The sequence below is a fragment of the Calonectris borealis genome, chromosome 1 (genome assembly GCF_964195595.1).
Source record: "Calonectris borealis chromosome 1, bCalBor7.hap1.2, whole genome shotgun sequence".
In the NCBI taxonomy this organism is placed as follows: domain Eukaryota; kingdom Metazoa; phylum Chordata; class Aves; order Procellariiformes; family Procellariidae; genus Calonectris; species Calonectris borealis.
This window is the reverse complement of record NC_134312.1, coordinates 112,303,710-112,322,167: the sequence shown is the minus strand read 5'-3', so window position 1 is coordinate 112,322,167 and position 18,458 is coordinate 112,303,710. Positions and strand designations below refer to the sequence as shown.

General features: G+C 35.9%; 1 protein-coding gene across 1 annotated transcript in view; it reads right to left on the bottom strand.

Annotated features, from left to right (window-relative positions):
- The window catches only part of NCAM2 (neural cell adhesion molecule 2), a 352,058-nt gene that overhangs the window by 68,513 nt on the left and 265,087 nt on the right, over nt 1–18,458 (bottom strand). The window contains exons 10-12 of the mRNA XM_075170635.1: nt 17,239–17,426; nt 15,511–15,607; nt 1,394–1,567 (exon numbers count right to left, since the gene is read on the bottom strand). Of these exons, the coding sequence (XP_075026736.1) occupies nt 1,394–1,567; nt 15,511–15,607; nt 17,239–17,426 (459 nt within the window). The remainder of the gene's footprint in view (nt 1–1,393; nt 1,568–15,510; nt 15,608–17,238; nt 17,427–18,458) is intronic.

Genomic DNA, 18,458 nt, shown 5'->3' with positions numbered 1-18,458 from the left:
TGTAGTCATTGGGTTTGTTCTCATTTGAGTACATTGCACCCTACTACACAGACTGGTCACTTCAGGTTTTAGCATTTGGTATATTGTAGTTCTCATCAGAGAAATTTATTGCCAATTCATTGAAGGAAGTAGCTATGAGAAAAAAAGTCTCAAACTTCATCTGAAACATAACATGAAAAGAATGGAAGAGGTGCACTAATGTCCATTAATGTGTATGCCCTGCAATTAGAGGAAACACATTGTCTTCTTTAGATCTTCTGGTACTGAAATAAATACAAGCTATACTGGACTGAAATGAATGCTACTATGATTTACAGTATTACATTTATACACACAGTTACTGTGGTTAAGAAAAACAAAAGATAAAAAGTCATATGTTTCTTTGAATAGATGTTAATTATATGTTCATTGTATGTTTCTTTGAAATAATTCTGTAATTTGGAACATGCTCTGCTTAGTGCAGAATTTTTGTGTCTGGATTATGGGATGTGAAAGGGAAAGAGATAACACACATTAGATCATTTGCTAGATTTTTTCTCCTATCACTGTGATGAAGCTGCAAAACCATTCACCTCTTGCTGTATAAATCAGAAGACTGTTGGGGCTGCTTTAACTTGCACTACCTGTTAAAAATATCAAAGGGTAGATATGGATGCAAGGGATTACTGATCTGTTGAATGTATTTTGTTAATATTACTCTGTATAAACACCCTACCTCAGCATGTACTTAAAGAACTCTTGTCTGTTTGGGGAGGCTTATACTCTTTTCTGCCTTTAGAGAAGTGCAAAGGCATAGATCTGGCAAGGAACTGGCCTCATTTGTAGCATCCCCACTAATACAGTAGATAGACAATAGATATAATATCTAACAAATGCATTTAATGTTGGTTTAAAAATACTTTATAGATATGTTTTTGAAACAGACATCATGAATATCAACAGGTATGTAGAAAGGTTACTAAGTAGCTCAAAATCAGTAATTAATGCCCAGGATTAAGTATCACATAATAGCTTACTTTTAAAATTTTTAAGTTAACTGCATATGTAATGCACATTCTCAAACTAACTCCTCTGTGATTTCTACTGTCTCTGAAGTTTACAGCTTCAAAAATATTCTTCATACCTACTTGACTGGGCACTGAAAAATGCAAAATAATTGTAAATTTGTTCACCAAACTTTTTTAAAACTAAAAAGTAACGGTTGATTTTTACAAGATTACAGTAAGATTTCTAATTGGTGTAAAGATGTCTGACTTCATTAATATTAACTGAAGATACAGCTACTGGACTGAGACTAATGGAGAAACAAAGAATCAGTTAACATATAATTGCATTCTTTTCCCTTGACATTCTTTTCAGTCAAAATACTTCCATTTATTTTTTGTATACTTACTTTGAACTCCATGGGAGCGAACTATTTTCCAAGTTTCTGAGGCTATCTCTTTTACATCCACTTGGTAATGATGAATGGGCACACCTCCATGTGAATCTGGCTTATTGAACGAAACTTTGGCAGTGGTTTGTGACAACTCTAAAACTCGTACTCCATAAGGATTTGATGGCACATCTAAAAAAGTATACACATCAATTTAATAATCAGCAGCAAGCAGACAGACCTAAACAGTTGATAATCTACCCCAAAAAGTCTCCTTAGCATCTTGAAGGGAGAAAAAATAATGAATCATGTAATAATGTTTGTGTTAGATAAACAAGCTTTCTAATACAGAGCTGTAAGAAAACCACACTTACTTTCTTGTATGCTAAAGTTATGCAAAAACATTTTCCATTTCTGCCTTTCTTTTATAATATGATCTTTTTTAATAGCTAATTTCATCATAGGCAAATGTAAGAGATTAGTTTGTTTACTGTATAATTATGTAAAAGAGAATAACAAACTTTAAATCAAATTTAACTAGAGCAACAGTTATGACTAAATAGATCATTCAGAGTCTGAATTCTTCTAAATGAGATTATGACAAAAAAATGTAGAAATAATTTGGCTGTTTTTATGAAACTCTGAAATACAGCTGAAAACATGAATCCTTTTTTTCTTTTTTTTGAAAGACTGGATTCCAAGCTACTAGCAAGGAATATTAATGGAAGGTTTCTATTCTCTTTTCAGTTTAAGAAATAATTTCCGGAATAGGTTGAAAGAAACATTTTCTTTGAAATCAAAAGCAAGTGCATATCTTTCAAAGTACAAAAGAACTATGAAAATAAAGCAGGTGTCTGTAGGTGTTGAGACGCTAGATATGAAACAAAAGGAAAAAATTAACCTTGGGGTCAGTACATCTTTAAAAATAGAAACATATGTTACTTTTACAATGTATGACTGAACTAACACATAGAAGACAAAAGACTAACTTTTCTAATTGTTGTACATTTCAAAGTGTTACAATTACAAAAAATTGCATTGAAAACACGAGGAAGAATTTTAGTTCTGTGGACAGAAGACCAGGCATTTGAAACACCATTAAAAATTTCTCTTCTGATACATCTAACAATTATTTGCATACCTGCTTACAGATTTGACATTGCTTTTGTCTCCATGGTATGGAAGATATGGAAGGACATGCAAGAATTTGAGCCAAAGCCTATCATTTGGTTAGTGGGTACCGAACCATTTACATAAAATGTAGTCTTTATTCAAGGGCTGTCAGGCAGTTGGGAATAAATGAGAATCAATCTGAGCTTCACCCAGTATTGGTACTTGAATGAACATGAGCCAAAAATTTCTATAACATAATAAAGAATGGTTTTAAGACCATATTCAGCCACGAATTCTCAGGAAAAGGACACCTGCCAAAGCTGCTCTAAAGGGGCTGATTTGTATAACCTTTTAATAATCAGGCACCCAAACTTTTCCAGAAAAATTCTCTAACAGTTGTCAGAGTTGAGTGTCTTAATGCTAACATCATTACCTCTGTGAATTTTTACAGTTAGCATTTCTGAATATAGGTCTTCTGAAACCTCCAGTGCTTGGTGCTCATTGGGTTAAAACCAGCATAGATTTATTTACGTGGACAAACAATTTTAATATCTTTTACTTAAAGACACAACTATATGAATCCATGATGTTAAAGATTTGAGTAGAATGTAAATCTCAGCTTGAGGGATTCAAATAATTTCTTATTCCAGGAAACATTCATTTCACCAGGATATGGGATGTTGCAGGAAATTTTCACCCTTCTTAGTGAAGGTGTATTACTCTGCAGAAAGGAATTCAAGATTCATGGTCAGACAGAACGTGACCAAATGTAACCAGTATGCTATGCATCCAGGATAACAGAGACCTGGGTTTTGAATCTTTGTCTAAATTGGTCAAAAAGTTGGGGGTTTTTAGAAAAAAGAAAATATATTCAAAAAACCATACAGATTTTTTTCTGTGATCACACGGAAGAAGAATTAGTTATATGAATTGCTTGCTAAGTAAGCATTGATCCCAAAATCAGAGGAGGATGAGGATTAGAACCAGCTTGTGACCCCTCTCCTCCAGATTCTTATTACAGCTCAGAGCAATATTTTTCTTTCCCCACAGTGACAGTACCTTAAGCACCATTCTGTGTAGAGATTCTTTCTCTCCCTAGCTCAAATGACTGTTCTGAGAGGGGTGGGAAAAATACAACATAAGAATGCCAGCAAAGCAATCCAGGATAGCAAAAGTAAAGCAGCATGCACTGTATGAGTGGTGTGGATACCAATCACTCGGGAAGATGAATATAGCTCTGCAGTACTGAAGATGAATGCTCTTTGGATTTAATTGCAAGCTAAAAGCTGCTGTGGATACCGACAATATTACAAATAATTTCAAAACACTTTTATTCCTTTTCTGTTGTTAAAAGAGTTCAAAATGAAACAAAAAAAAATTTGTTTAAGGTTGCATGAATATTTAATTTCACTAAGACTATTTTTATGTTAGTTTTTGTATGCTCTTTTTATAAGGCAATACACTTACTTCAGTTTGGATCAAAACAATTATTTGGTCAATGGTATGAAACAAAAATGTGTTATTTACATATCCACTCTGTTCTTGACTTTCAAAATGTTAAGGAGATCTCTTTTCCTTGTGTGTTTATGTCTGCATATGATTAACTATAATAAACATGGCATAGGGAAGAAGACATCTTTCAGGAACAACCTTAAGTTCTCTACTGCAGATTCAAGTATAATTTCTGCCAAATGAAGATATGATTCCATTTGGTAATAAGCATAAAATGAAGCTCCTGTGAAAACCCAGTAAAATATTTTGCATAATTAGCACAATGCAATATGTTTAAAACTCATTTAAGTGTGAAATACATCCACAATAATATTTTAAATATGCATCCCACAATCCGAGCAACCCACACGTAGGTAACTTTTATGCAGTTTTCAGAGTTGAAATATATCAGTTCTGAAGAGTGAATCACCTGAAGAAAATACAACAGGAGACACATTCCTAGTCAAAATCAGAAACAAATACTAGTAATTCCATTAAGATAGAATAAAATACCTACTATCACTAGGCAAATCTATAACTTTTTCCCCAAAGAAGACCATTAGCAGCATAATGAACTGAATCTAATTTCGTAGTTCTCTAATGAGTATGAATTTTATCATTCAAGGTAAACAGCCCTCTGGTCCTGATCTCGCTAAACATTCCAGCATTTGAGCTGTCCCCTGTCAGCTGAAATTATTTGGAGCATTGCCATGATTTTCGTATTAGCACTGCAAGGCTTTTGGCTCAATGTTTAGCAGGAGTGAAGAATAATTTGCAAAGTTGTGTACTCTGAAGTCTGCATCTGGAAGGATAGAACTGTGGATGGTTCTTGTTCTTTTTCCTTCTAAAACCAACCAACCAAATGAATCTTAGAGGAGTTTAGCTATGGGCAGTGATTAGTCTTTCATACATTGTTATGGATATAAGTTGAAGGACTATATAGTAGAAAAAGTATGGGATTTCTTTTCTATGATCTAAGGATCACTTAGTGATAGCGCAGATTCTGGTATACTTGCTTAGAAGTTCCACTGCTATCTTTGTTGTCATTATACTGCTGTCAAAACAAGGGATAATTTACCAAAAGTTCAGCCTTTAAATTAAAATAAGTCATTAAAAATCAACAAGTGTCAGACTTAGTCAACTTCATCTTCTTGCCACAGTGTCTATTCTTCTGTTCAGTATGTGACTGTGTTCATGTATGATGTTAAAGAATTCCTTAAAAATAAAAGAAAAAGAGATCCCCAAATAGTAAGTGCAAAATTGCACTTGATGTATTTTGTACTCAGCACGTAAAGCTGGTTAGCACAAATTAACTTTATGATACATTGGCCTAAATTAAGTAGTATTGGTTTGGTTCCAAAAACATTATTGCAGCTGATAGAGATGTACATACGGAATTATGAGTACATACCTATCTCCACTGATATGTAAATGCTCTTTCAAGCCTATTACTATTATTACCCAACCTGCTCAATAAATGACCACCATTTATCACTGGGGATTTTCTTTTCAAGCTATTTTTTGGATAGCTTTATGGAAGAAAATAATTTTCCTTCTGAGAATTTAGCAGTCCTGGTGTAAATGGAGAAAAGGAAGTGATGGTGTGAGAATAGGTAGTGAAACTATCAACAGTTAGTCCAGTTAGTTCGTCTCCTATCGCCTGTCAATAGGTTCCTAGAGCAGTTCTGCAGCTTTTCCTGTCTCTGTATATCTGGCATATATATGACTGAAAGTAACTATGTCTAAATCCTGAATGCAAGTAATATCAGAACCATGGCAGGGAAAGAGATGGGGCTGCGGAGTAGACCTTTGGAGTCAAAGACCTCCATGAAATAGTTCATGCCTGTACATCCTCAGAATAGAGAAAAAATTCAGTATTAAATCTACAGGTAAGGCTCAGTCTTGCCTTGATATCCTTGCTTGGGGAAAACTGCAATACATTTCTTTTACCAAATCGTTGGGAGTTCTGGAAAAATAAGGAATTAATTATGAAACAGGACCACAGCTAGCAAACAAATACATAAATAATAAATGAAAATAAGACATATGCACATAAAGCAAAACATTGTTGCCATGTTGATAGTTTCACACATATGCTTATTGAAAATATGTTGCTGTTTGGCTTTTTGGTAAAAATCCTTTAGCTGATGCTGTTAAAGATGTGAATAGCAAGTTTTAGGACAGAGATCTAGATTTTAGATCTGCCCATATTTTTGTGGAGGTGAATGGGATTTCGGCAGCAGCAAGGGAAAAGTTGTACAGAGAAAGAAACCTAACAATCCTAAAAAAAAAAATCAATAAAATCCTATAACACTGTCTTGGAACAGAACATGATTATCTTTTTTATTATATTATTCTCCAGGGAAAATTAAGTTTTGATTTTATTTTGGCTGTGTGAAAACACAAATATTTGGAGAAAAAAGGAACAACATCCATTAACCAGCACCAAAGTACCAGCACCAAAACTCCAGATTAATAAACTGTTAAATTTGATGCTGTAGTCCTTGTCAGTTGTCGATCAACCTTATCATATTTTGAGCATGACTTGATTCCGTAAAACAGGTTACAGGGAGTAATTTCTGTGAAGCTCAATTATTGTCTTTCCTATGTCTTCATTTCCTTTTGATGTCATTATTCCCCATCTTCACTGACTTTCTGTGTATACAGGATGCTTAAAATAAGTTTAATTAAATAAAGTGACATGGGAATTCTCAATATCTAATGACATCATAGAATGTATTTTAATTTTACTTTTTAATTCCCTGTAATATTGCTGTAGAAAGGAAACAGACATAGCATCTTTCATTTCTTTAAGTATTCTTATATGTCACCATCTCTAAAAGCTGTAAAATCTTTGATGTTCTATAGTATACTGTGCAAAACACATAATAGGGATGACTTGGCAAGACAAGTCTGAAATTCATCATCAGAGTTGTATGATGTAGCTAATTTGTAAACTATGTTCACTGCCTATTAGTATGGTTTCTGCCAGCAGTTGATCCTGTTAACACTTAGTCACTGTAAGTCTCTGTGCTGAGCTGCAGTTCCAGGCATGATGCAGTGAGATCAGAATCTCAACTTTCATCAAAAATGAAAGTATCCTTTTAGGTGCAAAAACTGAAAGAAAGACTGAGGAAAAAGGTGAATCAGGCTATTTATCTGAACTTTTAACCCCTTTGCCATTCCAGAATAGAAGAAAGAAAGGGAAAGGGAAGTCTACAATGAGTAAGGCCATGAGATCCTCAGAGATGAATCATGGTTTACTTTTTAGGGGCTCTGGATTCAGTTCAGCTGTACAGTGCTATGTGTAAAATACAATTAATATTTAAAGAAAAAAATTATTTGAAAAATCCAGTTTATCTCTCTGTGTCATAACTTTAACATTTACCATTTTAAGATAATAAATTATCTATTCCAATTGTATGATGGCCATACAGTTTTCTATTTCCTATACAAAAACATTTGAAATAATGATACTGAGATCTCAACAGAAAGGAAGAATTCTTTGCTAGTTAATACCATATCCCTGCATACTAATATTTCACATAAACTGTGTCTAAACTAGGAATCTCTGTGCTCACCTCAGGCTCTGAAAGCCATTGAGACAATCTGCCAAGCTCACCTGGCTTGCCAAAGCCTAAGCCTGTCATAGAGAAAAAACAGAGTATAAGTAGACTTCTAAAATAAAAGTTGTTGTGATGTGAAGTAATTAATTTGCAATGGCAAGAAACAAAAAAGATTGTGATTCTTTTCGCATTCTACATGTTACTCACACAGCAATTTAAATCCTTAAAGAAGGATGAAAAAGGAGGATGTCAGCCATGTGGTATTTTTAAGAGTTGATCACCACAAGTCAGATGGTGAGCACATCTGATTAAGCGTTCAGTAAGCACTGAAGTTTCTCAGCATTTACCAGTAATGGCCAGAACCTTTCTGTGTGAAACCTTAAATAGGCTGCAGTTCTTCAATTGTTTTGAAAGGTTTAAATGAAAGTGCCTGGAATCCAGGTTGATTCAGTAGCTCTGTACAATTTGAGTGAACAGATACAGTTTCCCTGTCATACAAAATGGTATGGTTGCAAATTGCATCTAAATTCTGAAAGAATTATTTTTCTATCATCAATAAGTCTAATTTTTTCAGGAAGGCAGCAGAAATAAAGATAATGGCATTGTGACAGTATGACCACTTTTTAACTAGCAGTAAATTAAAAAACAAAGGGTAGTTTGATTCTGCTGAAACCCAGCAAAGGAGAAAAATGGAACAAAACATGAAGCGACAAGTCATTCCTGCAGAATTTTACGAGAAAACTATTCAGTAAAATTATCATTATTTGTAAAATTTACCCTAGCAACATACTTTGCTTAATACTGTCTCCCAGCTAGAAATAGTATTTATTTTTGCCTGACAGAAATGACAGAGCCATTGTGAAAGTATGCTATGCCCGAGCATTAGTATTTACAATCAAATCCAGAAGAAAATCTGGGCTGTATTGAAATGCATGAAAAAATTTTATAGGCTTTAATATGGAAAATATCAATCATTAGGGCTTCCTAATTTACCAAAATAAAGCAACAGAGGTAGTAAAACTAGGAAGAAAGCTGCATTTGACATTTTATACATGTAATTATTATGATAGTTTTATCCTCCATCTCCCTGGTTGTTTTTCATTTCCAGCTGATGCTAGTTTAAGTGCAAAACCTGTAACAGTGAACGACATTTGTTATTTGCTTTTTTTTCCCCCAAAAAAAAGTCTGTTTAGATGCAAATGCTAAAAATGTCAATCTTTCAGGATACTGAATATTATTAATTACACTACTGTAAGTAGTGCCTAGCATAATGGAGCCCTGACACCCCCAAATCCAATATTTCTAGCCCCACATAAATACTGTACTACAAATGGCTTATGTTAAGGATACCTGTTCATTATTATTACTACAAAATTTGGTTTTTGTTCTATTTTCTGCATTTTGTTATATAGAATGTCCATATATAGCTCATGCTTTACATAATAACTTCCCATAATTCTTTATTATTACATATTCACTAAATCATTACATATTCACTAAATAGTGATCACAAAATGACAGTTTTCAATTCTTGGAGAAGTAAGGAGGGGGGTCAGCAGAACTGCTATCTTGGGCAAACTTTGGCCTGTTTAGAGGCCTGGCTGACAGAGTCCCTTGGGAGGCAGTCCTGAAGGGCAAAGGAGTCCAGGAAGGCTGGACATTCTTCAAGAAGGAAATCTTCAAGGAGCAGGAGCAGGCCGTCCCCATGTGCCGAAAGACAAGCCAGTGGGGAAGAAGACCGGCCTGGCTGAACAGAGAGCTTTGGCTGGAACTCAGGGAAAAAAAGACAGTTTATGACCTTTGGAAGAAGGGGCAGGCCTCTCAGGAGGACTACAAGGATGTTGTGAGGTTAGGCAGGGAGAAAATTAGAAGGGCCAAAGCCCAGCTAGAACTTACCTAGCCACTGCCATAAAAGACAATATAAAATGTTTCTATAAACACATCAGCAACAAAAGGAGGGCTAAGGAGAATCTCTATGCTTTATTGCATGCACGGGGAAACATAGTGACAAAGGCTGAGGAAAACGCTGAGGTACTTAATGCCTTCTTTGCCTCAGTCTCTAATGGTAAGACCAGTTGTTCTCTGGCCACCCAGCCCCCTGAGCTGGAAGACAGGGACGGGCAGCAGAATGAAGCCCCCATAAGCCAAGGGGAAATAGTTAGCAACCTGCTACACCATTCAGAAACACACAATTCTATGGGGCCAGATGAGATCTACCCAAGGGTACTGAGGGAACTGGCAGAAGTGCTCACCAAAGCACTTTCAATCATTTATCAGTAGTCCTGGCTAACCGGGGAGATCCCAGTTGACTGGAGGTTAGCAAATGTGACACCCATCTACAAGAAAGGCCAGAAGGAGGATCTGGAGAACTACAGGCCTGTCAGTCTGACCTCGGTGCTGGGGAAGGTTATGGAGCAGATCATCTTGAGTGTCATCACGTGGCACGTACAGGACAATCAGGTGTTCAGGCCCAGTCAGCATGCATTTATGAAAGGCAGGTGTGGTGGTGCATTCCTCTCCCTCCTCTTTTCCTCTGGGCTGCGATATGATCTCAGAACCTTCTGTTAAGCTTTAGCCATTGTGTATGAGTTGGGCGGTTAAGCATCCCTTGGCCGTACCAAGTGCACTTGCATGGCTAAGGTGGGGAACAACACTGGTCGTACCAGGGACACTAGCCACATGATCAAAGTAGGGAACAGAAACAAGAGATAATTCGTCATCTCTGATGGCTCTGAAGCATTCCCTACCTGGATCATAGCTCAAGTGGAACAATACCATTGTTACCGTGAAACAATACCATAATTACTACCCTGGACCACCTCGGATAGTAGCCAAAAATGGAAATTTACTGATGACTAAAGCCAATCATCTTGCAAACCTATAAACAGTGGTACCAAGTGAGACCCTTTGAGCTCTCCTGGACCGCAGCCGGCTGCAGCCAGAATCTCCCTCTGAGTGGGACGCCTCTCAGAGTCCGCAAACTCGAATTTGCGATACTCAGAGGAACACCGAGATTTGGGCTGAAACACTCCTCGGGGTCAACCCTTCGCCTGTTGGGAAATGCCAAAGGATTTAACATGTGTATTTCATGGAACTTGAGGGGAATTTTTAGCAGGTATACCTTTATAAATTAGCTAACTCTAGGCCTTTCATTTAGCTTTGGAACCATATTTATATGCATATATATAAGTATTGATTGATCTAGATCTTTTTGCATGCTTATCTGTACAGTTACTAACAAGTATAATCTGTAGTTAAGTTGTTTTAGTATTTGTAGTAACTTGACTAATGCTTTGTATAGCTGCCAAATTGATTAATGCTTAAGTATTGTTGGACTCTAAGTTGCTGCTAAACACCCTTAACCCTTTAGACACAAACCGTTGTCCAAGTCTGAGACTAAGATTGGGTCCAGTCGGATCTTCTCTGAACCTCATGACTCAACGGGTGGGTCCCCCTTACCCTTTTATCCTCAATCTCTGTACAAATCATTCCAACACCATTCTGATACGATTTTCCCCTGTGTAACTTAATTCATGTAATAAGTAATAGAGTGAACCTTGCCATCAAATTCTGTTAAGTCACGTTTCTATAAATTTCTATTAAAATCATCCTTTGCAAATACCTTTCCCAGTGATTTTTTACGCGGCCTTAAACCACTCATTCGTGACAGCAGGTCATGCTTGACTAACCTGATCTCCTCCTATGAAAAGGTGACCCACTTAGTGGATGAGGGAAAGGCAGTGGATGTCGTTTACCTAGACTTTAGTAAAGCTTTTGACACCATTTCCCACAGCATTCTCCTGGAGAAACTGGCTGCTCATGGCTTGGACGGGTGTACACTTTGCTAGGTAAAAACCTGTCCGGATGGCCGGGCCCAAAGAGTTGTGGTGAATGGAGTTAAATCCAGTTGGTGGCCGGTCACAAGTGGTGTTCCCCAGGGCTCAGTATCGGGGCTGGTCCTGTTCAATATTTTTATCAAATCATCTGGATGAGGGGATCAAATGCACCCTCAGTACGTTTGCAGATGACAACAAGTTGATCTGCTTGAGGGTAGGAAGGCTCTGCCGAGGGACCTGGACATGCTGGATTGATGATGGGCTGAGGTCAATTGTATGAGGTTCAACAAGGTTAAATGCCGGGTCCTGCACTTTGGCCACAACAACCCCATGCAATGCTACAGGCTTGGGGAAGAGTGGCTGGAAAGCTGCCCAGAGGAAAAAGACCTGGGGGTGTTGGTCGACAGCCAGCTGAACATGAGCCGGCAGTGAGCCCAGGTGGCCAAGAAGGCCAATAGCACCATGGCTTATATGAGAAATAGTGTGGCCAGCAGGAGTAGGGAAGTGATTGTCTGCCTGTACTCGGCACTGGTGAGGCCACGCCTCAAATACTGTGTTCAGTTTTGGGCCCCTCACTACAAGAAAGACATGGAGGTGCTGGAGCATGTCCAAAGAAGGGCAACGAAGCTGGTGAAGGGTCTAGAGCACAAGCCTTATGAGGAGCGGCTGAGGGAACTGGGGTTTTTTAGCCTGGAGAAAAGGAGGCTCAGAGGAGACCTTATCGTCCTCTACAACTCCCTGAAAGGAGGTTGTAGCGAGGTGGGTGTCGGTTTCTTCTCCCAAGTAACAAGTGATAGGACAAGAGGACACAGCCTCAAGTTGCACCAGGGGAGGTTTAGATTGGGTATTAGGAAAAATTTCTTCACTGAAAGGCTTGTCAAGCATTGGAACAGATTTCCCAGGGAAGTGGTTGAGTCACCATCCCTGGAGGTATTTAAAAGACATGTTGATATGGTGCTTAGGGACATGGTTTAGTGGTGGACTTGGCAGTGCTAGGTTAACGGTTGGACTTGATAATCTCAAAGGTCTTTTCCAACCTAACCAATTCTATGATTCTATGATTTTATAATTCTAAATATAACCTGATTTACGTTTTTATGTTTATAACTCCAATATATTTTTTTTGAAGTGTTTATCAAGTTTTCTGAAGAATTGACTGAAAACTGTTAAGCAAACTGTTGCAAAAGTAGAGAATAGTAAGCTGTTTAAAAAACTGGCATCAGTAACATCTCTGATACAGTTGTATTAAAAAGCCAAAACAGGATAGCTTGTATGGAGTTATTTGCTCTCATTTGCATTTCCAGGGGCTCTCACATGAGAATTTGCTGAAATACAATGCGTAATCAAAATAACATGTTCTTTTTCAATTAATAATGAGAATTACTTTGTATTAAAATTAATTCATTATTTATAAAAGCAGGAGAGAAATACATAGCTAAAATAATCATCATGCAGTATCAAGCATTGTGATGAGATACTGTTTTGCAATCTAAGAGAAAAATCAGCAGATATGGAATACCTGGTGAGATGCTTTCATATGTATATACATCTTTATGAAAAAACAGTGCACATCAATAACAACAACCTGTTTTCATTGACATAATTGTTGTATTTTTTCATCTTTTTCTGTCCTGAATGGTAAGACACGAGAGGGATGCAAGTGCGATTTTTCCTTCCCTTTCCTACCATTTATGTTCACGTCTTTAAGAAAGACTTCTAGTGACAAGTCTGTTTTTGAGAGGAATTGAGAAATTATTCTAGCAGCTGTCACATTGTATTTCTACTGCTTTTCCGTCTCACTGGAGCTTTACATGTAACAAATCTCAGAGATGATGCTCCAGAGAAAAGTGTAGCACCTAGCCCAGCAGGACAGGCAGAACAAGTGCTACTGTCAAATCAACAGATGCACGTGTTGCCCTAAAGAGAAAGCATGCTACTTAAGAGAAATAGATGTAACTGACTAAAATCAGAGGGTTATGTACAGTCCTTTTGTTTGATGAATTTAATGTAACTTTGCAAATCCTATGCCAGTCATATTTAGAAAAACAAGGCCTGAGATTTTGAGAGGGCTAAATCTACTTCCTGAATTAAATGATTGCAGAAGTAATATACATATAATAGATATAGCTTACCTATTCAAATCAATGCTAACTTTCTACAAGTCTTGAGATTTCTTAATTAGAGACAGAACAGTTGGTATAGAAATTAATTTTGTTTTTCCTTAAAGCTTAGAGCTTTTCTATTACTACCTCAATTTTGAATGTCACAGGGAGTATTCCTTTTTCATATTTAATGCCACATTTAGTAGTGATGAGCTGCTACAGTCATAATTTTAGCCCTATTACAGTAATTCCATTGAAATAAATGGGATCAACCAGGTAAATGATCATGAACATGACTGAAGATTCTACAAACTGTTCTCTTCTGGAATTTCTTTTCACAAAAAATAAAATTATTTTAGGCATGAATTAGATTGTGTGAGTCCTTATATCGGGGAGAGTTTTGTAAAATGGAAAGTAAAGAATGTATAGTATGAAATTAGGACTTAGCTGGGACTAAGGATGGTTACATGCAAAAGGAAGAGGAAATATATTTCTCATTAGTCACATGTAGCTATCAAAGGAAGATCAGATTTGCAACACAGCTAATACCCCAAAAATTGTAAAATCAAGGGGAATGGATCTTCTGGATGATGTAAAATTGTGCCACATAGAAATCTGCTGTTTTCTTAATAAAACCCCACATTTTCCTATTTTAGGAAGCTCAGCTCTTTTGACCACATTCAAAGACAAAAAAAAAAATGTAGCATTCATGGCAAAAGTGTGTGCTAGTAATCCATTCTTTAGAGGTAATGGGAAAAACTTTCAATGCTGTGTACAACTTCTAAGAAATTTCTTAATAAACAACTGGTTTTTATGACTCTTGAGACACCAGAAGAAAATAATTACAGTATTGAGCAAAACTATAAAAATTAAAACATCAGGCCGGGTAAGAGAGCCTCCCTATGACTGGATATGCACATTTCAGAAATGCACTTCCAAAGGTCCTCCTAGTAGGGCTCCAAAGAGTTTATTTTCTTATTTAAAAAAAAAATGTAACCAAAAGTTACAGCTGAAACATTCAAGATTATAGAAAATATACAAGTCCTACTTAAAAAAAAAAAATAAATTATACAAGACCTTATTTCTACCTGTCCCCTTCAATATGTATCAGCCAGTCTGGCATACTGATGAAAATGGTTCATAACACGGACCTGAAGGTTACATGATGAAAATGGTCTATAACAATGCATCACAAGGGGTGCGTAGCTTTCAGTATGGCTGTACCTTTGTTACTGTAAACTGCATTATAACTCCATAGACGTCATTAAAGCTGGAACAATTTGCATCATCTAAGAATGTAGATCCAAATGTTGGGAGACCTCAAAGCTTTCTGAACAACCATTAGTCCATTTCACAAGAAAATATAATTGAAAGAAATGCTAAGAGATTCTCATTAACTCTCAGTTAATAGTTATTTCTGCCAAAGAACGAACATATAGTAATATTTTTATATTTGCCTAAACAACAATAGATGGACTTAAAAATACTCAGAAATTCTGTAACAATTGGTTGTAGAACATCTCAGAGCTTAAATTAATCCAATCTAGCACTCTGGGTCAAATTCTGCTTTTAAATAACTAAAAGTGCAAATGAAGATAAAAATTCTTTGCTGAGGTATTTCAGTCTTTTGTTATCCTTGGTTTATCAAGAAAATACCAGGGGGGGAAAGGAAAAAAGGCTTTCCTAATTCTTTCTTATTTTTACTGCCTGAAAACCATATGTCTCTCCACTGAAGTAACGAAAATACACTGTTATAAATGTAGGATGTAATAAGGGCAAAGGAAAAAAAGTTAGACTAATTCTATTTTTTCAGATTTCAGAAGGGCTTAAAATTAAATCCGAAGAAGATTCATATTCTGAGGGAACAGGTTTATTTTACTTTATATTGCGACTCAATTTTTAGAGAATTAAAATTAACTGCAAACATTCCATTGGAATAAAATAAACAGAGAACAGTATGTCTGAACTTAATTTTGATTAAAATAGAGAAAAATATTTAAAAAAAAGGAAACAACTTTTTAACTTACCAGCTTGACCAAGTGTATACTCCTGATATCTTGTCCCTATTCTGTTTGTGGCTGTACAATTATACCGCCCAAAATCACTGTCAGATGTGGGAGCAATCTTTAAAATGAATACAGTTTGTAAATATTAGCTTCTAATAAAATATCGAAGTTCTTTAAAAAAATCAGAAATGCAAAAATGTTCTCCTTAACCAACATGCAAATGTGTTCTTACTTCAGCCTAGGTAGTATATTCTCCAAATACAGATCTAAATACATGCTTTTTGTGTTAAACTCTTCCTTTGCAAATTCAAATGAGGAAATCAAATAATGGAAAATGGTGACATTGTTCATCTTTACAATTTTACTTTTAAACAAGAAAAAAATCTAATAAACCACATTTTTTTCACAGACGCTATTTGCACAAATGGATATTTTGACTGAAATAAGCAATGAAAGGTCTGAAAATTTCTGATTCTTATAGATGATGTAAGAATAATATTTTACTTTTTATTGTTTGCAGGATTCACAATACACCAGACATTCGGCGGGAGGAAAGAAGATGTAAGGGATGTGGTTCAACTGTAAACTCAGGTAAATAAGGATATAAGACAGAACAGATAATAGATACCACAGGGAGCTAATGCTTTATTGGAATCCAGCTTGCCTGACCAACTGTTCAGGTGACAGAAGAATGGAAGAGAACTCAGAGAACCACAGACCATAAAGCATATTTTGTGTTGTTAATATTTACTTAAAATATATAAAAAAAAAAAAAGATGACCTTCAAACAAGAGTGTGTCTCTTTAAATATATATCCTCTATATAAGAAAAGAGGTTACTTCTTTGGACTTTAGGAAAAAACATAGTTTTTTCCAGTGCATTGTACACGTCCTGCTTGGGATCTGAAGTAGGTCACCCACTCTTATTAGCCCTATAGCTTCTCTATCTTTATTCCCATGGCAACTGAGAAGCTTATGTTCAGACATAAGGCTGATACTAGATAGAAATGGAGAAAACTAACTTCTTCCACATCTGTGGAGGAAGACAGTACGTCATCCCTGTAACAGGTGAGACCAGGGCTGGAGACACTGGTTACACTTTGTTGTGAAATAATTAATTAAGGACCACAATTTGTTATACACTATTGCTGAATAGTTCACTGTTTAGTCAAGTTAATAAAGTTAACTTAATAAAGAGATAATTAAGGTCCATTCTTTGTCTTCTGCCTTTCTCAAGTTTTGTTCTTACATGTACCTTTCAGAAACAGAAAGGAGCTTAGTTCCTATTTTTCCAATGCCTCTGTGACGAAACAGTTATTTTCAAAACCAATTGCAGTTTATTATCACTTTAACCTTCTGCTTTGTTCTTGACTGAAGCCACACAAATTTTTTTGTATATTACAAGCACCTACCAGGTAGTCACTTTAATTTTTAGTATTAACCTGATGTGTTAGTTTTATATTTATTTATTTATGTATTTACTTGCAAGAAACGTGAGTTACATTTTTGTCCACTGCAGATGGAAAACTGAGCACGAGCCATGCAAATGAGGTTTATTTTCTAACTGCTCACAAGAAATGTGGACATAAATAAGTTCAAAAATAGTTTTTTTTTTTTTTAAAAAAAAAAGAACTTTACTTATTAAATTATAAGTCTTATCCTTAAATGCACTCTACAGTACTTGCAATGATGCCAAACTGAGGAAGAAATTAATTAATGTCACCACGTTGATTTCCATTTTAAGCCTTACCTCTAGAATCAGCTTTCTTCCTGTACTGTAGGTCTTCAGATGTGTTGTATTTTTTACTGGTAAAACTAATTTTCCTCTTCTCCACTGAACTGAGGCAGATGGATTTGCTAGCACTTCACAGCTTATATTGATGGGATTGCCTTCCCAAGAGTAATACATGGTTTGATTTGACACAAATGTTGGAGCATCTGGAAAAAGGAATTAATACACAAATATATTAACTGCTTTAGTAAAACAAGCCGTATACCCCTATCCAAGCATTCATGTTCACATAGAAATTTCAATTGATTGCTGTATCAATTTATTGTGGACCATGAAAAGATCAGTGTTCAACCTTGAGTTTCCTAAGCCTTTATTTTGGTAGCTTTCTCCTCTCCTGAAACTGTTTCAGCTGAAATTCTCAGGAAGAGAATACATGCTAATTATATTTAGCATTAGGCAACATCAGGCGTTATCTCAGAAATGACAAAGAACATTTCTTCCTGAGGATGAGAATCTCTTCAGCCAGACACTTGTATGACAAAGGGAGGTGACCTACAAAACTTATATATATAATCTGTTCATTTGCAATTTTATAGTGTCTTCTTTTGCTATGGAGAAATTATATTCACTCTCCAAATTTTCATAGATGTGTAAGAGCTTCACCCATTTCTCACTGGAACTATCTTACACTTTATGAAATCTTTCTAAAGAGAGATGTTTAGCTGTGTGAATAAAGCTAGAAGAAAAAAATAATAAAAGAATACCTAAAATGTTGCAATGTATTCTACCTACGTCAGAAAAAATATTGTGTGTATCAGTACACTGTTTAGGATAATCTTTATACCAGTTCCTTATGAAATCATCAAGCTACAGACAAGCAAAAAGATGATGCATCTTCCTTACAAACCTGCCTATAAATGGCTATGTTAAACATATAGCCAAACACTGAGTCTGATACCGAGGAAATTGCTGGTTTGCAAACTAACTATGCTTTTCGGATCATAATGCCAACAGTGACAAAAATTACCTGTTCTACTCAGTGTTTCCCTGGATAGCAGGAACAGTTTAATGGTCTCTAGAAAATGAGAGGGAGTAGCTCTTTCCCTGCTCTTCTACTTATGTCTTGGGTAAATCATATTTTTTGTCTATCAAATATATATTTGTAATTTTTTTTTTAAATTTTAATCCCACTCTTATTGTATTTTAAGAGTATTAAGAAAATATTCTTTATAATACTG